This window comes from Hippoglossus hippoglossus, chromosome 13 (assembly GCF_009819705.1).
Source record: "Hippoglossus hippoglossus isolate fHipHip1 chromosome 13, fHipHip1.pri, whole genome shotgun sequence".
Classification (NCBI taxonomy): Eukaryota; Metazoa; Chordata; class Actinopteri; order Pleuronectiformes; family Pleuronectidae; genus Hippoglossus; species Hippoglossus hippoglossus.
The window spans coordinates 6,645,624-6,672,064 of NC_047163.1; the positions used below are offsets into that span (position 1 = coordinate 6,645,624).

General features: G+C 45.4%; 1 protein-coding gene across 9 annotated transcripts in view; it reads left to right on the plus strand.

Moving 5' to 3' along the window:
- The window catches only part of robo2 (roundabout, axon guidance receptor, homolog 2 (Drosophila)), a 258,887-nt gene that overhangs the window by 179,545 nt on the left and 52,901 nt on the right, over window positions 1-26,441 (plus strand). For all 9 annotated transcript variants that reach the window (XM_034605259.1, XM_034605262.1, XM_034605253.1 and 6 more), the window contains exons 3-5: window positions 22,213-22,370; window positions 22,676-22,796; window positions 23,329-23,467. In XM_034605259.1, coding sequence (XP_034461150.1) covers window positions 22,213-22,370; window positions 22,676-22,796; window positions 23,329-23,467 — 418 coding nt within the window. The remainder of the gene's footprint in view (window positions 1-22,212; window positions 22,371-22,675; window positions 22,797-23,328; window positions 23,468-26,441) is intronic.

A 26,441-nucleotide genomic window follows, 5' to 3' on the forward strand; every position in this document is an offset into this window, starting at 1 on the left:
TCTATGTATTCCCAGTTAATGTGGTACTATTTTACACCTCCTCCTCCAGCAGAGCCAAGCCTGTCATAGCCCCGCTTTTTATCTAATGCATAATTTCCAGCAAGAAATTAAACAGTGCTTTTCATTCTGAGTTAATGCAAGGACATATATTAGGGTGGAAATTAATTGAGAAATGATTAATTTATGGTTGGCCAACAGATAATTAATTCTAAATTTAACATGGCATTATATAGATGCAATAATAAGTTTTCACTGGTTTAAAAGCTAACATTTCTTTACTTATGACTGTTTCAAATCAATAAAAAAACATTGGTGTACTAAACTAAATGAGCGTTTCCCACACTCTAATTTGATTCGAGGAACTGATGGTTATCTTCTGGAGTGAACGATGGCTAAGAGATATGTCAGCGGATTAGAAATAATTGAAATAATTATTACCCCGGGGCATGTTTACTCTTATAGTGACTTCATGAAAGCACAGTTGTTTTCTAAAAGGAAACTATTCGTCGGCTTTGTCATGTGTTGCATTCTTGCCTTTTCTTTTCCCTGACATAGACCTTGGCCAACCATTACTTGTGTGTATAGTGGAAGTCGCCAATATTTTATTTCTCCATCTGTTGCCTTGGTAGCAAATTACAGGGTGTACAACTATTTCTCACATGGATTCTGTTAATGGCCGTCTCATTCTTTTCCAATCAGAGGCCAGTGTGATTAGCCATGTCAGTGGTGAAAGCCGCTCACACATAGTGGCCTCGGCAGTTTTCCGTCTGAATAGACTTGGGAGGAAACTCTCCGGTGGCAGCCTGAACACTGCAGCCATTCATATTCACATCCGCTTTTTGTAGTGTCACTTCAATATTGCAGTGTGGCTAAGCATGTTGACATTCCTCTCCACTGGATTATTGTCAGTCCCTTTGTTGTCCAGTCCGGGTGAGCTGCACATTATAAATAATAACACACCCAGCCTCGCTACATGATACTCTTGGATGGAAATGGGGGGTTTAACTGACAAGGAGATGAAATGTCAGGCAGTCTGGCAAGCTCACTGATAAATGTGACTAGTTGAGTTCAGCCCAGTCTGGGTGGTTTATTTGTACTTTATATATGTGTGGTGTGGACGGCTAGTGCTCATCCATGCATGCTGTTGCCCTGTATTTGTTCATGTTGGGAGTTAAGAAACACAAAGTTACCTCCGAAAAGGAGGTTTTGTTTAGTTTTTTTGTTTTTCAGCAAGATTACGCAAAAACTAATGAACAAATTTCAACTTCCTTAGTGGAAGGATGGGTGTTATTTCACCAATTTCCCAGGGAATAGTGCATGAATCTTGAGGGGAAAACATTGTCTAAATTAGGGGACTGATATCTATGAGTCTCTTATTTTCAGCAGCTTAATTTGAATTTAAATGAATGGGCCTTGGCAGAGGTGCTCACTGAGTGCCATTCACTCTGTTGGGGATTTTGCTTAAAGCCTGGTTTGTACCTCTTCATCGGATTTACACAGACCCTATGCAAGTGGCCTTAGCTATTGTAAAGCTTTATTCATTCACACGTACTTCAAACAATGGCAACTGAAACTGAGCAGATCAGGTTGGAGTTGGAGTAGTTACATTTCTAGGTAGTTACACGTAAGGGTACTGCGTAGGGTACACGGCTACACCGTACCTATGTTGATTCAAAGCAGGCGTATATATTGGTCTCAAGCTTTTCTCTACCCCTTGTCCTTTGTGCTATGTTTGCTTAGCAGTGGACAAAGGCCTCAGCTAAGAGCATCTGCGGTGCTATGATTAAGTATTAATTCAGTCTTGTGATCGATTTTCCTCCAGCAGCTGCCTAAGAATTGAGCACAGTGGACAATGCTAAAAAACCCTAACTTTAATTAGAGTTTAACACGTTTTTTTTCTGTTTTACTCTGGGCACAATATTCACTGCTAAGCTGACCAGACAATACACGGTAACAGGAATTGTTCTGTTCTCTAACATTATTATTTCATGCTAACATTATTATTTCATGCGGACATAATTACTTCATAATAATGAATAATAATCTAACATTATTATAAAGTAATAATGTTAGAATAATTCCTCTTTGTTTTCCCCTCTCCAAACACAGGCCCCCTAACACTTGTCAGAAGTGTTGTGGAATTTCATTTCTGCATGAGTCTGTGTGCCCACCATAAATCAAAGCACTGCTATAGTGATACATTTTCCTCCCAAGATAAGACTTAATATTTCAGTCTTTCTGACAGTGGCAAACACGGTATGTCTCAGACAGGCTTCCCTATCCCTTCACCTCTTTCCCAGCAAATCACTTGATCTCTGACCCCTGCTCAGGATAGATTGACGCTCACGCCACTCAGTCATTGGTGAGGCCTCCCCACCCCACCTCTAACCCTGCAGGTCACCAATTAGGCTGTATGTCCGTCATCCAGCCAGCCAATCCCAAACCTCTTTTTCCTGTAGATGATACCTCACCGCGGGGAGGCCATATTGGTCCTGTCCATTTGTCTTCATCAGGATCTATCACAGTGGAGGCCTTTGTTGCCCCAGAGGGCCCCTATCTCTGGCTGTGTCTCACTCACTGCCTCTAACTTTCCCTGAGAGGTCCATGCATATTCTCATCACCCTTACCTTGAGAAGCAAGTGATGGCAGGTAGAATGGCAACCTATTACGTCGAAAGCAGTTTTGTTTTCACCATGATAATAAAGAGAGGGAAACGGGTGCAAACAGAGGACACCACATTGGATAATGATGGCTTTGGCGGGGCCGTGGTGCACTGGAGCATACAGTAAGGCAATGCAGCCCAGTATATTTCCAAGGAACAGGAGGGTGTGGAACAAGACTGTAATGGCAGGCGGAGGCCAGTTAATGGCCCTGTCAACACAGCCAACCTTGCTTAGAGTTTACTGTTTTAGTATCTTTTTATTTGCCTGTGTGCGCTTCTGGTCATGTGGCCGTACATGTTTGCTCACACGTGTGCACGAGGGCCTGCTCCCTCATCACTCAAGTTGAATGGACGTCAGCCAGCAGTGAAATTAGACTCTCTCTCCCTCAGTGGTGGACTGTCACTCCTGAGATGGAAGGAGGGTGAGCGGTCTGGTCCCAAGGCACTGTTAGTGGGGGCCCATTTTGAAGCATTTAATGTTTGACACACACTGACACACTGTCAAAAGCACAATGACCTACAAACAGCCATACTCTCCATCAGAAAGGTATGGCAGAGCTACAGCATATATGGGGCCACAAACTCAAAGTCATGTCGCCATTAAACCAGGCAGGCAGTGGCTCTTTCCTTCTGTTTATCCAAACACCTTTTTTGGCACCAGCTCTGGAACTAGCTGCTCAAGTTACAGTAAGCCAATCCATTTGATTGCCCGGCACAGTAGGGACAATACCTATTGTTATTCAGATACAGTAATTCTTGGAGTGGGGGCATTTATTTTTATTATTATATTCTTGAGCCAGAGACTGATTCCATGCTCTCCTCAAGGATTACTTCAGTGGACAAAACCGCCAAAAGAGCCTCCCTGAGTTTACGCTTGCAGTAATTTTAAAGATAAAGATATAAACATCTTTATCTACCCATGAAACTCTATATTGCTACTTCCATGAGTTACACATACACATGCATCTGTTGGCACGTGCATTTCAAGGCCCCTTTCTTCACAAGCACATGATTATAAAGTTTTGGTAATTACCGTCGACATAATCTTCATACTTTGCTGTTTGTGTGACTGCCGGCATTCCCTCCATCACTCTTTATGCTCTAGACATTGAATATACAGCTCACTCGTTTTATTCCCTTTCTTCTTTGGAACCCACACACAAAACAGTTATTTCTGTAAACATTCCTTTTTTTTTTAATTCACTCAATCATTTCAGTGTGTAGAAGCAGACAGGGGGCTTTGAAACGGCTGCAGTCGCACGGCATGTTGCTGATATTGCTCATGCACTCCCTACAGCATCTCTTTGTCTGACGGCTAAGTGGAGTGAGGTTACAGTCTCTTATTTTATCAGGCTTTTACCACTCCTCCGCTCCCCCCCCCCCCCATTAAGGGTCATCCTGCGGCATCTCCCGCCGCCTCGCTTAAATGTTTAAAAGCCTTTTCCTCTTCAGCTCTACTATTTGTTTACCTGTTTATTATTTTATCATGCCTCTCATTTATAATATTAGTCTATCTCTTCTTTTTCTCCCTTTGTGTCTGGCTTGTTTTTCTTTTTCACCGTCTTTATGTTCTCTGATAAGAATAAGTGCTTAGCTGGGTACTTGGCCTGTTATGTATACGAGCCTTACATTGATCCTAACACCAGACCCGATATGTCCACTGAGAACTGAAGAAGCTGCTTTTCCCTTATATATTCCTCTGGTATTTTATAAGGTTATTGGATTCCTCGGGTCCCATTCACGGCCTGTGATCCTCTCGTTTATACAATGTCTGCTCGTCCTTCCAGATTTCGCCGCTTTAATTTTGCGGTTGCCCATAAATGCTGTCTTGATTCACGGCTGGTAATTTAGCGCGTGGCCACGAGGGGAGTGGACGGGCCCTGGTTCCTGCTCATTAATAGTGAGCCTGCAACAGAGTGAGAGAGAGAGAGAGAGTGGAAAGTCCTCCAGGCTCCATTGATTCACCGCCTCCATGCTGCATACTGATGATGCAAGCAGCCATGCCTAATGCCCTAGTTCAACGACCTTAGTGAGGAGCGGGAGCATGAGGAAGAGAGACAAAAAAAAAAAGTGCCTTGGCCTGACACAGATTACTGTCTCCGCCGCGAAGGATCACAGCTTCCCTCTACAGTTACACCACCACTCTCCAGAGAGGTGACTGCACTACACCCGGCCCATGTTTCGGTCTCTTAACTCCCCCCCCCCCCCCCCCCCCCCCGCTGTCAGCAGGTTTTTAAGTCATCTCAAAGTTACTTGTTTAGAACAGAGAGGTGTGTATAGCGAGCTAGCATTTTCACACCTCCAGTTTGTAACGATACGTTTTGTGCCGAAAACAACGGCTCATTAGCTTCCACCTAACCACTTTTGATGTTCAGTGAAAACAATCATGACCTGGATGGCCCCTCCAGTTGCCCAGGGGCTCAGGCGACTGAACTCTGAGGGGTTAAAGGTCGACTGAAACAGTTAACGGAGCAAGAGTCACACCTGACCTGACCCCAGTGTGAACTGAGAGGCAAAGATTGGCTCCTACCTAGAGTCCCGGCTAATCTGTCACTTCGGACCCTCTCCTTTTAGCACAGCACACAGACACACACACACACACACATGTAGCAGGTCAGGAACAGTGGAGGAAGCCATATTGAATTTGTGCTTCTGAGTAGCATGACGGACATCTGGAAGTGCAGGGTGTGTTTTGACAGAGATAGAGAGGAAGAGAGAGAGATGTCACTCAATTGTAATTCTATTTCTGGGATGATATTGTTGGCGTGCCTCAAAAAAAAAGAAATGAAACTTTGACCTGTTTGCAGAACAACAGATACCTTAACAGATTTGGGAATCAGGAACATGTGCATATGGTTGTTTTAGAGGCTTCCTCCCTTGTGCTCCAGTGTGGTGGCTGTAGCTGTGTCTGGTTGGCCTGTGTCAGGACCGCTGAGGCCCCCGTCCCCTCTCCAGGGAGTCTCCTTCCACACTCACTTCATCCTCCTGCTGTTGCTGCCCAGTGGGACACGGAGGCACACACAGAGCCCAGATTAAGCCACTCTTTCTTGGCCCTTCTCCATTTCTCCGACGACGCTAATTACATCTCAGATGGTAATAGATGAGGCCTCGTTAGCAGCTTTCACTCTGTTGAAAGATTCACAAACATACATCAGAGGGGCCACTGATCGGTCTGAGCGCTCTCCTACAAAGGCCGGACTTCACAGGGAGCTGGGGGCCCGATTCGCTAATTACACCGGCAGTTCCACGCTGCTGCCCCGCACACCGCCTGCGCCAAGCAGACGGCTCTTCTCGCATCACCGGCGCCGCGCTTAGACAGGCCTACCCTCAAACCCAGGCCAAGCTACACAGGCGTGATAAATCTATAATTCAATGATTAAATTAGCTCGATGGCTATTTTTGTCTCTCCGTAAACCAGCTGCTAATGCAATGACACTGCAGAAACCAGTTACTTCATAGACACTGACAGTTTTAACCTAAATTTTGGAAACTCCTGCACATTGCAGAGAGCGGGCGAAGAGCTCTGATGTCATTATAGTTCTTGGAGAAAATGCTGACATCTGTGCATTAAGTATGTCATTAGAGCTTCCCCTAACAAAATTACCCTAATTATGGATGGAGTTTGTTATTTAATTATCTCACTACAAAGCATTCTCGCTCGATATTAGAAATGCGATTTTACTTTGTAGAGATCCACTTAATGGAATGAAAATAGATCTAAAATTTCAACTCAAGTGTGTCATCACTTTCTCAGATGTGTGTGTGTGTGTGTGTGTGTGTGTGTGTGTGTGTGTGTGTGTGCATGTGTGCACGTGTGTGCACATGTCTCCATGTTTCGCAAATTGTTAATTTAATTATTTTACGTTTTTCACCTTCCCCTGATGAAAGCTGCCAGTACATGATCCATCACTATGCAAAGAAGATGCTCCTCCCGCTTGTTAAACCTATGTGCTTGTAGGATATTGACTGGCATATACATCTATCGGGATCTTTATTGGTTCAGACCTGTGGCTGGGCTCTCTTCATTGTTTAAGTGATTTAATTCCACACAATCCCATTAGATTTCATTATCATTTGTGTTTTATTCGCCGGCTGTTGTGAAGGAGATGGAGTCAACAAGAAGATTAGACGCCGCTCTAATTGTGGTGTGGTTTACAGTGGGCCTGTTTGCCTGCATCGATCCGCTGCGAGAAATAATAATAAAATGGAAGCAAAGCGATGCAGGGGAGGCGGGGGCGGCCAGCGAGCAGGGCCTCGTTACTGAAGGAATGATGTATTGATCGCGTACGACAGGGTGCTGTGGACCAATCAATCGTGATGGGCAAGAGCAGCCTGTTAGGAGATTCTCCTGGGTCGTCAGGGTCACTGCAGACAACAGGCGATGGGAGAGAAATTAACTCATCAAGGAAAATGTGGAGATGGAAAGATGGATGGCCGCATGAATAATCAAGAGGGGAAAAAAATATGTTGGGGTATATGTGGAAAAAATAATTTTGTTCGGCATCGTAAGGTGAGGAGGTTGTTTTCGTATGAATAGATTATTGGTCAGTGACACCCATACAAATGAAGCCCCTTACCCCTGAACCAATCCATACCGGTATGGGAACACAAACACTCATTAAAATGTGACGAGCGATGCGGTGTGTGGACATTTTGTCCTGCAGGTTGCTTCTGTAGACGCTAAGTGGCTGCCTACTGTTTTAAGTGATTTAAAGTTAGTTCACCTTGAGGAAGAAGGGACTGCGTTGTGTCAAAATAAAAGTAAATAACCAGAGCAAAGAAGATCCCTGTGTAGAACAGGTGAGTAGTTTTAAATAATGAGGGCGGATCAAAGCAGAAAGAGGGAAACGAGAAAAAGTTATAATAGCAGAAGAGACACGGTATCATCCATCTTCCATGTCCAGCCTCCGTCCAGGATGCCTGTCTCCTTTCCCCTTGAGTACACTATATGTCTGGCCTCGCCTGAGCTAATTGATAGCTTGTACGTTAATTGAAGTCAGACATGAGTGGTTGCTATTAATGAAGGTGGAACTCGCTGGCCTGACAGTGAAGTGTGGCTTCACGGGAGAGTGATCTACAGCCTGAGGCGCGGTCTGCAGGCGGACGCTGGAGTGTGGAGCGGGAGCGGCCATCGCATTTCACTAACACATTCACTGGGAACTTGGAATGAATCAATTTTCATAGTAAAATCACCTCTATAAATTTGCCTCGGACCGATTTTCAGTAGAGTTTCCCCCCCCCTCAATGTGCCTGGACAAAACTCATAGAGGATAATGGTGAAGTGAGCAGGAGGACTCGCTCTCTGGCAAGCGAAAGATTGGGTATGTTTGCGCTTTATCTGCTTAGATCAATGGATGCGTCCAGCCTGGTATCCAATTTGCATTTAGCCTCCATAATTGCTGGCATTAATAGCACACACATTTGCACAAGTATTGTCAGCCATGAAGTGATTATGGTAATCAGTCGATGATTTTCAAAAAAGGCAATTTCAAACTGCTATTTTTTTTTTTTTCACCTTCAAATGAGTTGATTGACTTCAATCATCTGAGTACTCCTGCCCTGAATTATCTGTGTTAATGACAGGTTTTTAGCTGGAACACTGTTTGCACTGTGATGTGACAAAGCAAAACACACATGTATTATTTGTTTCAGCGTGTTTGTCAGCAGCACAATGCCGAAGGGTCGTGTTGATGCAAACCATGCAATAATTACCCGGCGAAATCGGACTCCTTGGAGAACGCTAAGTGTTAGTTGTCACCGTGGCTCGGGGAGGTCAGGGGTCCCTTTCCTCCGCAGAGTGCTCACATGTCACCTTTCTGCCGTTTAAACAGCGGCTATTTGCCCCATCTGTTCTTATCTCCCTTCTTTCTTTCTCTCCTCCCATGTCTCCTCCCTCATTTTTAATTCAGTAGCAGTCCAGGGAGCAGGAGAACCATGTCGCTCTGTGCGGGTGACTCCTCAGAGGCCGGACCGGGGCAGCTACTGATAATTTTGGTCCCACTCTTAACAGCATTGCTTCTCCCAATGACTCATCTCAGAAGTAGCAGACATTTCAAGCATCTTTTGTTTCGTGCATCCAGTCGGTCGAGGAGGGGTGGGGTGGGGGGGGCGGGGGCGAGGATGCAGAGGTCCATGCTGAAATGGATGCAGAAGATGCAGTCATGCATGAGTGGAGCTTCTAGCTCTTCATTTAAAGACCTCTTTTGGAGGATGCTTTCTTGTGGCTTGTTATGTTTCCCCCCACATTCAGACATGCTGTATAAAACTACCTCCATCCCTGCTATCATGGATTCAGTTATTCAGTTATTCATGGCTTGAGGCTGAATAATGAAAGATGGTGGAGAAAAAAAAAACCCACTTCACTGTGTTTCTCTCTCTCTCTCCCTCTCTGTCTCTTGACTGGATTGCCACACTCACGCTTTTACTCCTCGACGGGGCATCAGTACCAGTGATGTCAATAATATTTGAAGTCATTAAAAGTGATGCCTTAAATTCAATAATGCTAATGCAAATTGAAAATGATCAGCTAATCTATACTAATCCAATAATGTAAATCTGTCTACAGGGCACACGTGCACACTGATTCTCTCTGTGCATTCCAACACTCCAGAGGAATCCTATATGTTTTTACCCCATGCAGCCATACAGTACATTTGGTAAGAGCATCAGCATCTCGACAGTGATCTGTGCCATCAAAGAACTCGGGAGTGATGCGGCACATGAATGCAGAAGTAGCTCTTTTGATGGCTGTGGTGCAGCAGAGGCTTGCATTGCACGGCTGCCGCGATTGCCACCTCTGTGTTCTGCTCTTTTTATGTGGCTGTGGGAGATGGAGGTGTTTGAAGACGCAGATAAGCTCGGTGTGACAATGTCAGCCGCTGCCTCGTTCCCTCAGCCGCAGTCATTTGAAGGCAAGAAATCAAGCTCAGAGACGGAGGGGAAACAGCCGTAATCTTTATTTGATTACACGTGATACAGATGGAGGTGCTTCTCTTACATCACCTGAGATCTCGCTGCTTGATTCTGTGTGTTTCAAGTCACATGCAGCATGTGGTTCTAGTTGTGTAGTGGGTGTCAATTATTAGGGAGGGGTTTCTACCTATAGCGTAATTAATTATCCTTTACCAAAACAAACACACAGTAATTTAACACTCATTTATATTGATTAAGAACACATTAAAGCACATTACCTGACACCTCCCCCCCCCCCCCCCCCCTCCACATCTAACTGTAAATACAGGGATCTCTGTCTGTCTGTCTTCGATTTTCTCAACAGCCACTCATCCTGTCAACTTCAAACTTGGCAGGTCTGTTCCTGAAGACCCAAGGCTGAGCGGTGTCGACTGTGATGTCTTTGGGATGAACAGTTCTCCACAAAAATAGAGATAGAAACAGTAAAGGACACATTTACGGCACATCGCAAAAAGACGGCTGCGCCCGCTCAAAGCATCGATTCCTTAGAAAACAAGGTTCAGTTACGCAACCTTTTCACTGGATCATGTAAATCGTGGGGATGTTTTACACAGAGACCCGGGCTTTTACAAATGGATGATGGCTCATCACAGCAGCTACAGTGTGCACGATCACCTGAAGCAAAATCATCCTGCAGTGCTTCATTTTAAAACACAGTAGCAGCAAGACGGCGCCGCTTTGTTTACTTTTAATGTCCACCCAGCAGGATTTATCAGGATTATTAACAGGCAGAATTACTCATTTATGCACAGCTGCTGCTATACTAACATGTTATTACACCACGTGCTGGTCTAGTGCTCACATGGTCTCGTACTGAACTGAAGCTGTAATGCTGTGCCTTACTTGTAAGTCGCTTTGCATAAAAACCTCTTCCAAATTAATAAAAGTAACATATTCATTGCATATTTCTTTCCCTTTAACGGCCACGTATGAGTGAGAAAAGACTGTAAATCGTCTAATGGTTTTCTTGCTGATGCAAATGTTTCCCAGTGATTAAATAAATCCACTTCATATCCACTTTTAGGTTTGAACGTAAACCAATAAAAATACGGATTCTCTCCAATGACAGTGATTGAGTTTATCTACACTCATTTTCCGCTCGCGTGAGAAATCATCGTTATTAATAACTTAACCCAACATTGACGTTAAAGTTAAATGTGATGACAGAAAAAAGTATTGAACTTATATCAAGAATTTTTTTTTGCACTGCTTAATACTTAATTAAATCTCTACATGTCCCTGCTTGGCTTGTGTGTGTCCAGGAGGGGGCAGACCACCAGACATCTCGTGGAGGCCGTTATCTGTATGTGTAGCACTAACTGAGAGCGCTGATAAAACCACATGCACTAATTGGGTTTTACAGCGACCACAGTCTCACAATGCTCCTTCATTACCCAGGGGACAGTGTGTCTGGTTGTTTCTGTGTTCAGACATATGGGGGGTTTACAGCATCGGTGTGTGTGTGTGTGAGGTAGGGTATGTGTGTGTGCCTGTATCATAGATATGTGTGTCAACTACCCCCACTGATCTGAGAGTGCAGTGTCTGTGGGCAATCAGGGATTCCGGCAGAGGCAAGAAGCAGCTCAAGTGGTGTCTACCACGCTAAATGTCCACCCCAACTACAGACGTCCCCCCCTAATGGCTCCCCAGCGTCCTGCTTTCTGGGGTTAGTCATGACGATTTCAAATGTCATTGTATCAAAGTGACCTTCAAGGACCTGGAATTAATCAAAGAAAGGAATGTGCCTTCTATCTTAAATGGCAAAAAGAGTCACCTCTGCTCCGAGCCTGAGATGGAATCATTTTCTGAATTAAACTGATTTTAGGATGGTTCAAGGTCTACGTTTACTCTGAAGAAGATAAATCAGCTTTTGTGGGTTTTGTCATTACCTTTAAGAGAAGTAGTCACAGTAGTGAAGTGTACACAAAATGAGATATTTCAGTAATAATTTAATATACATCAAAGTCATTTCCTAATGATTTAACTATTTATTGTGGTACACATTAAAAGTAGGACAGTAAGAACAGTTCAATTTAAACTCAATAAGATATTATTATTGGGAATTAAATTGTCAATATATATTGAATATATTATGTGAATCTAAACCAATTTAACACGTAACATCTCTATTTCACTTGCTTCTTTAAAAAAAACTATGGACCTGTAGTAGAAAACCAGTATTTCCTCACTCATAGATTTCTTATGACTACTTTCATGTCTAAAATTCAAAATTTTAACTTGAATAGTGTAAGAAAGCTGTGTTGCTTATTATCTGCAAGAGTTTGTTAATGTCCTCAATGCCTCTAATGTTCTTCTGTGCAGATAAAACGCACAATAGAACAAGATTTTATCTCCTCACTCTCACCAGACGCCTGCACAGAGCTTCAGTATCAAACACGCACACACAAGCATAATCGACAGCAGTCATGTGGCAGACCTCAGCCAAAACCCACTCCACCCCCGTCCCACCTTCTATCTTTAGAGGTTTGGGCTCAGTAGTTATAGCTCATTGAATTATTAGCTAATTGCCAGGTGAAAGCAGTATTGATCGTGTGTTGCACAGCGGCGGCGGCGATAGGGAGTATATAGCTGATCCCAAACTGGATTTTCCTACAGGGTGATATGAAAGCAGGGGGACTGTAAAGATAAAGGACGCCGCATGGGTGGGAGTGGAAATGCTCTCTCACACGCAACACACACAAACACACACAAACGTGCATACGGTGTGTATTTGTTGTTGTGTCTTTGCTGCAGAATCTGTGCCCTGGAGAGCTGTGGGATCACTGTGCTGTGCTGCTGTTTAGCCACTGTCTTGTCCTTGCTATGTAGGTCATCAGTGCCCTCCAACGATATCTTATCCCATCTGCAGTGCAGTCAATACTGTTGACAGAACTTCAAATAGCTTTGGATTAGAAGTTGCCTCATTAACTTTGTTCCTTTGCCTAAATGATTAACCTCACATCTCCGGCCGACAGAGATGCGTCGGACAAGTTTCGTGGTACGAACGCATTACGAAACAGGGCTGATTAATCTGCCTTTTTTGATGTGGTGCCTGAGAAATTTGAAAGTGGAGGGATAAATCAAGAGGAAACGGAGAGGTTAAAAAGAAAGATGGGGGCGGGGGGGGGGGGGGGGGGGGGGGGGGGGGGGGGGGGGGGGGGGGGGGGGGGTGGCTGGCTGAGGGGAACAGGAATGGTTTAGACACTGATCCTGAACATGGCAAGCCAGTGGTGTGTTTCCGATTGTTTTCCATTTGCATGATAATGTGAGCATGGATTGACTCACACACACACACACACACACACACACACACACACACACACACACACACTCGTCCAGCAGGGTTATTGCACACAGACTGGTGGTTCCATGCCGGCCAGATTACCTGAGTGAGTATCCTGGGTTTTACTCCATGCCCTGAAATGAATGAAATCCCCCCCCCCCCCCCCACCCCCCCCCCCCCCCCCCCCCCCCCCCCCCCCCCCCCCCCCCCCCCCCCCCCCCCCCCCCCCCCCCCCCCCCCCCCCCCCACATTAGCACACGGGTTACATAAGCCTCATGTACAGGTATATCCAGCCGCACTGAGGCAGTAAGCTGATTACAGATGGAACTAACACAATTACTCCCCTGTAATGCAATTAACACGAATTGGATTGTGGAATAAGCAACCGGACTGTCTCTGGGCTTCTGTGAAGATGCAGAGCTCTTTCACAGAATGACGCCAGTGAAGCCGTGGCTACAATAAATCACTGGGAAGCTCCGTGAAGCTAATGTCAAAGCATGTCAGCACACACCCTGAAGTCCTTTGTATCCTGTGTAAATACACAAACACGTGAAACAGGTATACAGGAAATCTTAGGGTGAGTTCTTTGCAGGATTGTTGTCTTAAAAGATTTGTTGTGCACTACACATCAATGCACTATAGAGCGATCAGTTTGTTATTAGTGCTGCTGTTTGTGCATTTCTCTGCCGTATGCTTTTCCAAATAAGCCGAGAGACTCTGCAGCTCAGACACTTGAGGTTGTAATTTGTTCGTGTGTGAGTGTGTGGTACTTAGGTGAGCCTAATGTAGCAATGCTTTGCTGAGCAGGCAGCATCACTGCAACAATTTATTCCAAGTATTTAGATATTATGTGCAGCATTCAATCATGCTTCAGCAGACGCACATAAAGTATATAACACATCTCCTGGATGATGGCGGCGCTGGTTGCACTGAGGGGAATTTTCCGATGCACATTCTGACTAAATGGTGAATTACTTGTTCTCGCCGAGCCATAAACAGCTCACAGATATACACCCTGGGATGTGGAGATGGAGGGGAAAAAAAATCCCTCTCCACGGGCGAGGCTGTTGTAAAGGTCATCCCTGCATCCCGTTTAATTTTTTGCTCTTCCTCAAGAGTTAAGATCTATAAAGTGATCAATAAATCTCTTTAAACGTCTGAGCATCTCGGCTGCATGTGATTTAACACCTGCCCTGTCTGTTTTTTATTTTTTTTCTTTCCGTTTGCCACACTGACAGACCTCAACCTTCCTCCTCTCACAAATCTAACTGTATCACCCCCTGCCCCGGCCATCCGCATAGAAAATGTCCAGACCTTAACATTTGATGGATGTCAGAACTGGTTCAAAGTCCTTTACAAGGTTCTGATCCGGAGCCACCGGATGAGTCCCGGTATGGAAAAAGTGTCACCTGTGATCTACTGGGGGGAACAAAGTGTCCTTAGGTGTGGGGTTGTTCCTTTCAGGCGGTATTGATTGAAGGAAAGATGATCTGAGGAGGCCATTAGGAGGATTGAGGAGTGGGGGGGGGGGGTGCAGGCAAGGACAGACAGTGATGAACACCTCTCTAATCATTATGCCGTGTACAACATTGCAGACATCACCAGCCTCACACGCAGATATACACGCACACTCTCACTCGCACAGCAGCCAGACAGTAAAGTAGGATTAGTTCAGAATTTACAGCAGCAGTCTGTGAGATTACTACGCTCTCACGTTTGTTTATATTTGCGTTTGCTCCTATTTGCTGCCGCCATGTTGTTGGGCTGCCTCCGCATCTGCACCAATACTCACATGACTGCACACCACTGATGGGTGGGGCACTGTCACAATGAGCACAAGGAGACACGGCTATGGCACACACACACACACACACACACACACACACACACACACACACACACACACACACACACACACAAACACATTGCATTTTTATGATGTCTCCCAGTATCTTTGTGGTCCAGGCATGCAAGATTGGTGTCTGGGGAGGGGGCTAGCTGAATACAGTAAACTGGAGCTATCTGCAGCTGTTGTGAAACACCTCCTCTCCTCCTCCCGCTTGTCCTGCAGTATGCCGCGCAGCACACTTGCACTCGGGGCTCATCAGACCAAGCTAGATAAAAGCTGCTCAACTCCAGCCGAGAGCTTAATTAAACCGGGCTGCCATCGCAGAGTGACACCTTTTACAAGCTCCTAACGGCTCTCCGCCCGCCGTTACTGCCAATCCAATTATACACCAAAACAATAAAACAGACACGGGAAGGAGCTGCGGCAAATAGGCTGGTGTACAGAAAAAGTGGGGGGGAAGCTATTAAAGATTATATGAAGATTCGCACAGTGGACCGCAGAGCCAGGCTGCAAGGGTTTCATTTTCACCAGAGATGCCTGTGTAAGTGTGCCACACCGGATAAACGACTGTGTGTGTGTGCGTGTGCGTGTGCAGTGTCTGCGAGAATCCAGCCCTGTTCTCTCAGCCTGGACACAGTTCAGCAGCATCCAGGGGATTATATTTCCCTGTGGAAGGACACGGTCTCAATGTCATTAGGCCACACACTTTGACAAACACACGCACACACACACACACACACACACACACATACTCATACACACACACACACAGGTTCAAAGCACATTTCAGACTTTTTTCAGATCCAGACAAATTTCTGTCCCAGTGGCTTCTAACACTGTTCCCATTTTTAATGGAGTAACTCCTCTGGTTCTTCTCTGTGCCACAGCTGGATTTGTGACTTCTGTTACACTCGAACTCTCCTACAAAAGAGAAAACTAAAAACTATGGGGTTAAACAAATTAACTATAACAGAGGATGGAAAAATACTGAGATATTATGTTGTAAAATGGCAGATTGGCATTTTGTTCTGTATCATAGAACATTCAGTTTTTACTCATGAGGGAAAAAGTTCAGGGAGTGTGTTTTTAATTTTCCATTCTAAGACCTGTGGGTTCTCCCAGACATAATAAATGTGAGGCTGAAGGCTCCATTAGAGTCCAGCCATTTGGTAACTCACAACCAAAGAGTCTGACTTAATGAGAGACCCATGCTCCCAACGTGTTACACAGCGCTAATTCAAAGTGACGTGTCTCTGCCCGAGTCTCCCCAGACGTTGGAGGCCCAGAGACCACTAGAGTTAAAATTACCTTCTGGGCAAGAAAGGAAACCACGTCCAACTTGTTTTACAGACTTTAATTCTCGATAAGAATCAATGCATCGAGTCATAACAAGATGTGGAGAGAATTTTCCTTTTTAAATGTTCCAAACTACGTCATCCGACTCAACTCCCAACACGCCCACTCACTCGTTCTCTGGCGTAGTTCTGTTGCACTAATTAATCATAAAGCTGCATCGTTCTCAATACCCCCTGCTCATGTCCAGATATCACTGATGCAATAGGAGTAATAATTTCCTCAGAGGGAAAACATTAACGGGAGACATTTCCCCCGTCTGCCTGGATGCACCATCTCCTCTCCTCTCCTTCCTCTCACTTTACTTCCTCTTCCCTCTTTCCTTCACCCGACGCAGGAAGCAGAACCACCCGCTCTATCATGACGCCTCGCTACCTCTGTCAGTGCTGTCTCTGTGCTGGAATTGGCAGGAAATCAATCCTACTCTCATCTACCCCTTCCACCCCCCCACCACCACCACCACCCCCCCTGCCTTCTTCTCCTCCCCTCACGTCTTACTCCCCCTTCCGGCTGTAAAGTGTCCGTTCTGGACGGAGCACGAGCATCAGCACAACCTCGCGCCTTATCTGAGCAGGCACAAAGACCCATGGGCACATTGTTTGTCAGTATCAGCCAGCTCCAGTTTCAGGGCACTGTGTGCATCTGCCAAGCCCCGGCAACACATTCACGACCGTAAACAAGACAACAGAATGGAAGCTGGAGTGGCCACCAAAATCATATTTTGGGGGGCAAAATGCATCTTTAATTGTAGCGCCTGTTAATTACTGAGTGCCACGAGAACGGGGAAAGATAGAAGCAGGATACGGCACATTGCTATTTATTATGTAAATGTATTCCATTTTAGAAACAATTAAGTGATTAGAAAGCTGTCGCTCTCTGCCGTCTTTTTTCTCCTTGTCCTTACGTGTCTTTTTCTTTTGCGTTTCAGAATATTACTGTAATGAAGCCATTACTTCTTCAAGTGAATTTTAATGAGTTTTTAACTAACATTTTAATGAGCTATACATTACCATAAAGGATGGATTAGGCTAAATTGAATTGTGTGTCAGTGTGTGAATGTTAATGTATGTGTGTCTGTTGGTGTTGTTAGAGGGTGTAAAGGAAAGGGGTTCATTAAGAGTTAATTATATTGTTTCTCAGGAGCCGCGGCGGCGGCACACATTTTTCCTGGATCGGGCAGCAGATTCGCCCACTGAGGTCCTGCTGTCATTACTGTGCTGCCCAGGGGCTTGTTAGGCCAAATTAGCGGGTTCTGTTTGAAAAATGAGCTTTGAATGGGGCTGCTGTTTAAATAAAGACGTTTGTTTAGGCTCATCAGCTGAATCGGAGGTACAGGCACAGTATGTGGCAGCGAGTTTGATGGAATTCACTCCATTCATGTACAGTCGGCCCCATCTATTCAGCACCTTTGTACTTCCCACCACCTCCTCAGTTTGACCTTGATCAGGCATCCTCTCCTCATCCCCTGTTGTGTGCTGTTGTGTCTTGCCTCTTTCTGCTTTCTCACAACAGCCCACATGCTCTGGCTCTTTTATTCCCTCTAAGGCTCTATTAAAGATGCACATTTCATACGATATCACCACCTGTGATTTCTCTCCACTGTGGTATCACTGCCAGCCATATGATTCCCTTTACCGACACTCTTTACCATATTTCCTGCATCTTATCTGCCAAAGTGACAGTGTTATTTACAATCCCTTACCTCAGGATTTTCAGATAGGGAGAATGGCGCTGGAGATCATATCAGGCTCGGCCATGGTCTGTGGAGAATGATCTGTGTGCATGCATACGGCTTCATCTGCAGAACCTCATCTGCAGTCAGTGCAGTGAGAGCGCTGACAAGCCGGTGGAGGAAAGTGGAGGGGGCAAGATGCAACACATGGGACAACGCTACGGGGGCTGGAAAAAAGGATGAACCGAGAAAATGGAAAGAGAGAGAAAAGAGAGAGAATGGCCCCCTGATGGTGGTGGGAGGGAATAAGACAGACAGAGAGAGAGATGGTGATGAGTTGTGCTAATGATGAGAGTCTCTGCTCAGTTCTCGGAGGAGGTACAGCCATAGGCACCGCCAGACGGCCATATTGTTGCAGCTGTTTTCCTGGTCTGACCTGCAACCCCTCAGCGGAGGAATACGGGGGATATGTGTGAACCTGCTGCTTGCCTGCCTGCTGAGGGGGTAATTTCTGCATCTGGATGGGGGGGCAAAGGTGAGCTCTGGCCGGTGGGAGGGCAAATGAGCGAGTCGGAGCTGGAGAAGGGTCTTGCATCCAGACAAATGGAGCACATCTCCTTTCACAGCGTAGCATCGCACAGGGTGGCATTATCCTTCTCCTGCCCTCAGCGTCAACAGTAATACAAAACACCAACGACAGCACATAGAGTAGGTTTGGTATGTTTTGTCAAGTGACATATATATCGTCTCTCTTCTCTCAGGCTGGAATTGAAAATGGCGTTATTGTAATAGCACTCTGCCGGATGAAGCGCAAAAAGCACTCGAATGAAATGATATTATAGCTTGGAGCTACCACTCCACAGCTCTCCCTGTTTGTGTGTGTGTGTGTGTGTGTGTGTGTGTGTATGTGTATGTGTGTATGTGTGTGCATGGTTTATTTTCTAATCAGAGTGTGGGTAGAAGGTGGTGGGTCTGCCTGCTGGGTTATGGCCATGGGCTTGAAGCTGTTGTAATCTCTCGTAGTGTTTCTTAGCCCTTGACCCGGGAGAATATCTCTGAAAGCACAGAGGGTCTTTTCCTGCAGTAAATAGGGAGGGAAAAATAATAACAACCGCAAACATACACAAAACTCCACATTTGCCGCATTACAAAACGATACCAAAGCCCTGCAGCTTTTGTAAATGCCTCTCAGTTTGTCAGGGTTGTGTGTTTTTTTTTTTCAGTGTGTGTGTGTGTGTCGAATGTCTATCAAAGTGATGTGAATGTCAAACCGGAGAGGAAGGGGAAAAAAAGAATTAGATTTTAGACATCAGTCGGTGGTGTTGTGGCAGCGAGCGCAACCTTTGTGAACCAAAGCTGGGCTCGCTCCTGTAGGTGAATGTGTTTGTCAGCACTTATCTCAGTATGCTGGCTGGAAGCTTCAGTCAAGGCTCCCCACTAATCTTACCGACAAGCGGTGTCACCCTCCTCTGAGTAATATCTTGGGCGGGAGAAGAGGGCGCACTGTACAAAATATCTCCTCTCATCCCGCCCTTGCCCTGCCAACCCCCCGCGCTATATGTCAGGTGTTTGTGCTGTCGTGTATCCGCGTCCGGCTGACTTTGTTTTGTGTGCTGACTCTATCTTAAGTTAGAACACACACACACAGAGACCTCCCTAATAGTTGCCCCCCCCCCCCCCCCTGCCAGTGTAGGACAATCAGTTTTACAAAGTTACTGCGTGGGTGTCTCCTTTGTGTTTTTATTTTGGCAAAGACCTCCACTCTCAACCCCTCGGCTATTTCACACAGTGCAAGTTGCAACTCGAATCCCTCCCCTGTAAGTTCAAGGTGTTGAAACAGTGCCAGCTGACGGAGCAGCGAATGTGCCATGCTCTGCCCCCTGCCTGCTGCTCCTTCATTCAAATCAGCCCACCCCTCCGATACTTGGGGAAATAAATAAATAAATGAAATACAAGGCAGATTAATTTTTATCTTTTTTTCAGATATGAGTTCTTTTTTAGCCCGCAGCCGGATTGGCAGATGTAGCACTTAGCCAAGAGAGAGGTGTAAATGTAAAAATATATAAATATTAATAAGCGAGTAAGCAAAGGCGGCAGAGTTTGGGGCCTGCTGGAACTCCGCGGGAGGTGAGATGTTTTCAGTCGAAGAAGAGTTGCGTGTTTCATGGGGATAGAAAGGCAATTACCTTACGTCTGTCGGCTGATTCGGGCCTGAGCGCCTACAGGGCCTCGGAGTTGGAGCCGGAGTTTATCCTCACACAGCACATGCACAGACCCACTTAACGATTCACTCATATCGAATGTGCCTCACACGGACTAACAAAGGAAACTGGCATGTTCTAATTCTGATATTAAAGCCTTCTCTTGCCGTATGATTGCCCATGACATGTTGCAGTTGAGCCTGTGGAGGAGCCTGTGGGCAGCCGTGGAGGGAAACGCATGCTTATACTGTAATAGAGCAAGGCAGACCTTTACTGAGGGGATCAATATTTGAGCCGAGTGTGTGCTTTAACTGTCAGATGTGACCTTGATGCCTGTGGCCTTGTAGTTAGGATTAGATAGTGGACTAAAGTGTATTTGGATTGAGCCCACCCCTCATTTACTTAGTGAATGTACTTATTCACAGTGTGTGTATCAGCGAGCCTTGAACCAACACACAGGGCATAATCCTCTGACCAGTGTTGTGTCATCTGTCTGTTTGCTTAAAGCTGTTTGTAACCCACTGTTTATCCTGCCCTCAACAATGTGTGTTGTGTTTTATTTGCCGCAGTGTGTGTCTACTCTGTTTTTATCTGTATTTATTTAGATCCCAGTGTCGGGATGCGTTTACTGCCACACACACGGTGTAGTATTAGATTAGATTAGACAGCATGGCACTGGCACCGTAATGATGCACCTAACCAGTGTTTCTTTTGTCACTGTTCTGTTTCAAAGGAAATTGATTCTGACAAAAATCCCACGGGTGCCATCAGCAATGAATGGAAAGGAGCAATTAAATCCAATGTGATCTTGAAAACAACAGGCAGTGTATGGTCCAAACCAGGCTATGATTTTAAGCAGCAGGACTTCTGTTTGTAATGCAAATACGCGGAGCCCAGTGGTGGTGGCTGTTATGCCCATCATGGCCTGGGGGGGGCTGCCTCACTAATTACCTTAGCTCTTTAGATTAGAGGGCAGCCCTGCATGAGAGGGAGAAAACCTCTACCTCCTTGTTTTATTCCCTCCTATCACCCCTGTGTAAAGATTCCATTTGAATTCACGTCACACAGGAGTCCCTCTCGGTGCCCCTGTGCATCCCCAGGATAATTGGGTTGAAAGCTTCGTCTCTTCCTCCTCCCTGCTTCCTTTCGTCTAAATAAATAAATAAGAAGACAATGGCTGCTCGGCTTGCTGAAGACAAGTGACTGAAGAGATGAGAGGAGCCTGGACCACGGGGACCAGTTATCCCTCTAATAATCCTGGCCCTCCCTGTCATTGTCCCCATGTGCCACGAGGAATTTACATAAGAACCTGTGGTGGTGCCCTTAATTTAGCCCTCCTCAAGCATCTTCAAACATCCTCCAACGAGCTCGCTCCTTTCATCCATTAGAGGCACCACGTGCCCCCTCGCTGCCGCAGAGACGGACACGCAGCTGCAGCCGAAGTTCCTATAGTGCTACACCAAGGATGAGATTTATTCTAGATCAAATGGAGAAAGCTCAGTATGAGCACACACAGCAGGCGAGACTGAGCCACCCCCTGTTTGTACCTTTTAAAACTTTTTTTTTCATTCCATCAGGTATTTTGTATGTTGGCTCAATTTCTAAATACACCATTAATTTAGGATTAGATTTCTTGCAGTTACTTTAGTATGTTTTCGTACATGTTAATGCTTTCATGTTTACATCTCTGTGCTCATGCGTTTGCTTGTGTGTGATATCAGCTTTTCTGATTGTATAATGAGCTGGTATTGTGTGTTCCACTGAGCACCATGCAGGGGGGAGAGGCTATCTCCATGGTGCAGGGCTTTTACCTGAGGGTGATTACATGCAGGGCCACAGTTGTTCATCAGACCACCCACTGTTTTTGCGCGTGTGTGTGAGAGCACATATCTGGTTGTGCGTAAGCGGGAGCATGTGTACATGCCAGTGTGGCACCCTGTGGGCTCTCACATGTGAATGACACCAGGCTTCAGGGCATTCTGTCTCTGTTTGTTCTTCCACCTCCACAGGGACTTCCATTAGCTCCAATTAGTTTCTGTTTGTGCTTGCCTAGTCAGATGAAGCTGCACATCCCATTTGAAAAGCCACGATGAATCCGTCCACGCTGCGCTGTGCACACAATTTAAGACATATGAAAACATTTGAAAAATAGTGAATATTTAGACAGAAACAACATAACTGCACTCGTCCTGAACCCTTTCCTCCTTTTTCCCCCCTCAGTGCTACGAGATGACTTCAGACAAAACCCTACAGACGTGGTGGTGGCAGCAGGAGAGCCAGCGATCCTCGAGTGTGTTCCTCCCAGAGGCCATCCGGAGCCCACCATCTACTGGAAGAAGGACAAAGTGCGAATTGATGACAAGGATGACAGGATCACAGTGAGTGGCGTCTGTTTTGATAACCACTGAATAGGAAGGACTTTTTCGGTCGATGTCTACTATTAACTTTTTTTTTGTAGTGTCTGGGCGCGTAGAAAAAAGCCCTTGCTCCTTGAATTTGACAGTGTTTTCATGTGTTGGAAGCCTGGGAGGGATCCTTCCTTTGTTGCTGCCCAGCTAATGGTCTGACAGGGAAGAAATTCTGCACATGGACGAGAAAAGGAGGAGAAAATTGGAAAACCGCAGGGAACAAATCAAAATGCACAATCTGAGTATTTAAGTGATTTTTCTTTTTTTGTCTTTAGATCCGAGGAGGGAAACTAATGATCTCCAACACGAGAAAGAGTGATGCCGGCATGTACATCTGTGTGGGCACCAACATGGTCGGAGAAAGGGACAGCGAGACTGCACAAGTCACAGTGTTTGGTGAGCTTCACTTTGTTTCTCCTCAGTGATAAAGATGAGCCACTTCCATGCATATTACTACATTTTCCCTGTGACGGTATAATTCTCCACCCGCAACATGTCTCCAAAGTACATCAAGCTCAAAAGTGGTAATACTTTCAAGGCATGTGTTTTTACAGTTGAATTTTAATCCCTGACGACCGTTCTTTTCTGAAAAACCCATGTGCTGTACATCATATTTAATGTTTGACCATTAAGCTGTCAAGAAGTTAAATGAAATTTACGGTGAGTTAAAAAAAATCCACAGCTCCTATAGTGTCAAAGGAGCCAGTTATGGGTGTCGTCGTGCCGTTGCTATATTTCTTCGACCACATAATGACCGCGGGGTAACAAAAATTACAAATGATCGCAGAATGTTAATGAACAGAACACCACTCATTAGAAATTTATTATTAGAGATTTATGAAAGATTCTGTTGGAAGAGACAGCTGCGCAGAATAATACGCCTACTGTATGGTCACTGGAAATGAAATGATCTACTTTCTTCCTGCAGAGCGACCAACCTTCATCCGGAGGCCCATCAACCAGGTGGTCCTGGAGGAGGAGACCGTGGAGTTTCGCTGCCAGGTACAAGGAGATCCCCAACCCAATGTACGCTGGAGGAAAGATGATATCGATGTTCCTCGTGGGCGGTAAGCATTAAAATAGGCTCGATTTCAGGAGAGAACATTTCTTAAGACAGTGATACGATTATTTCCCTTCTTGAGCAGCCAGTGTGTGTATTCATCTGTGCATGCCTGTGTGTGTGTGTGTGTGTGTGTGTGTGTGTGTGTGTGTGTGTGTGTGTGTGTGTGTGTGTGTGTGTGTGTGTGTGTGTGTGTGTGTGTGTGTGTGTGTGTGTGTGTGTGTGTGTGTGTAGTACGGATGTGACAGGCTGCACTTAATGCAAAGGAGCTGTGGAGGCATTGATGTCAGCCTGAGTGACTGTTTCACACTAATGATAACTCACACTGCCAGCTCTCACCTGGCTTGGCTGCCACAGGGCAATAAATAGCCCTATTAGGCTGTACACTACGCACATTACACATTCTGGATAAAATGACTCCACCCGTGGGTGCTCCAAAAGCTGGCTTGCACAGTCATAGGAGGGATCGACGGTGTCTCGTGTCAGGGAAGAGCCCTACATGAAGACAAACAGATTTTGAGCTACACAATTAAAACTGAGTGACAGGTAAGGTGGGAGGGAAGTTGCAAGAAGTGTTGAGAAAAGAGACAGATAGAATGACAGGAGGTTCGAAGAGACGGAGCATAGATGCTGACATGGGCTTTAAGTGTCTGCGTACAGGTGCAGCTGCTCAGGTGGATCTCGGCACAGGCACCTCGGAAGCATGGAAGATAATCACTCCCCCACTTATGCATTTAACCCTTTGTCACTTGCATTCACTCATACTAGAGACGGCAGAGAAAAGCAGTCAAAGTCTCAAAGTTACAGAAGCATGCCTCCACCATCGCCAGCTCTAGACTGTCTGACTTCCAGTAAACAGCCACTGATGATATGGTGATACTGTTGTTGTTGGGTCCCCGTGCGTCAGCCTGTTGCTCCACCGTGACTCACTGGACTCGCAGTCAACAGCAGTGTCATTTTCCGGAGTGGACTTCAAAGAGACCAGCGCTCTGTGCCCGGCCAGCAGGCCAGTCACACACTGCTTGGATCACCTCATAAAGCATACACTCAGCGGACCTGACATCTCTCGAGGCAGTAGCTGCAGAGCTGAGCGTGGGCGGGTTGTTTGTGTCTGATAAGGATTTGGATCGCTGGGCAGTGGGACATGAGCACTGTGCCAAAGCAAACACATAAAAGTATTTCACTCGTGTCTTTGATAGGGAGTTGGCTCTGGAAGTGACTTCATTTTGTACACTAATTAACAGACTTATGTAGGATGAGTGTTATGTGCCTGTATCATTCCCCCTTTGAAGTTTGGCCTTATTTGGAAATGGGAAAATAACTAAATACCTGAAAGAAGAAATACTGCCGAAATGAATAAACAATAAATATTGCAGTGTTTGTAATTACATTGGAATAACTTTTGTTTTCCTTTGCAATCATTAATTCTCCAGTTCCGCTTTGATGCACAACAGCAAGCACAGACACTGTGATATTCTAATTTTGACATTTTCTGCCGCCTTTTTTCGCCGCGTGCCAAAATGAGGACTCTTCATATTGTTAAGTGACGATCTGTTCCTGCTTCCTCTGCTTCTGATCCTCTCTTAGCAAACATCAAACATGGCTTCGCTCTGACTGACAGAGGAGCTGTTTAAAATTCCACGCAAGAATAGTTTCCAGTATGATAACTGGCAAGCGCCCTGGAGAGGAAGCAATAAAAAAACAGCTACTGTAGCGCAGCCATTGTGTCATTTACACTGTGGCCTTCTGTTGCTGTATCTGTAGCGGTCGTCTCCATAGGCGCAGCAGACGACTAAAGATCAAGCACTCCTATATGCAGTGGGGTGGGTGGGGGGGGCTGGTCTTTGTTTGTTCTTAAAGCGAAAAGGTTACACCGTCCTTATTATTATGATAAGCTATAGATCGAGAGATACTTAGTGAGGCCAATTCTTCTTTAACATCAAATACTTTCAACTTGTCTTGGCTGGTCCCTTTACATGCATTGTGCACGCCTGTGTCTTTCTGTGTGTGTGTGTTGTGTGTGTGTGTCTGTGTGTGTGAGAGTGACACTTTTATACTAGGATGAAGGCAAATGGAGCCTCAGCTGAGTAAACAGGTCTTTAATATGCTCAGTGGCTCCAGTAGCCTCCCAGGCAAACACACACACACACACACACACACACACACACACACACACACACACACACACACACACACACACACACACACACACACACACACACTGGCACACAGATATAATGTACGCAGGATGGCACTGGCTCCAGTCTCTGTGGGATAGAACAGGAGATAGAGACAACACAACACTGGTTTCAATTAGGGGACAAAGACAACAGTGCTGCTCTTTTTTTGCCCCACTCTGGGTGTTTCAGCATGTTTGTAAAACTCTAATCACCAAACAACCTTATCTATTCTAGGACACTCATCAACAGGCTTTGATACGGCAGCATCATAAAATAGGTTAATTCCATATCCAAATCCCCATAGATATCCCAGTGAGACCAATAAAACCACCGTACAAGAATCTGCATTGAAACCAGAAATAAAAAATGCCAAAATTCAGGTGGATTATTCAGGATTGGGAATTTAGATATCAGGAATTACTGACACTGACTCTAAGAAGATATTTAGGTTAAGTTGTTTACATGAGTTTTTAAGCACTGTCATTGAAATTAATGCCTCTGTACTTAACCTTAAATCTTATTTGTGGTTTATATATTTGTCGACAAATTGTACAGAACAATTCATACAAACCCAGTTCGGACAGGATTAATATTCCATGGGGAGGGACTGGAGTAAAAGTCATTCCACCCAAAGCCAAAGGACCTGTTCTTTTTAAGAGACAAAGATTTTTCTTTTTGCCGGTTACAAGTAAGGAGAGGGTCTTGGAGGCAATAGTTATATACACCTGTAATTAGTTATAGGAAGGCAGAATGGCTGAGACAGAATAATTACCTGTAGCTGAAATTAGATCAGCCCATTTT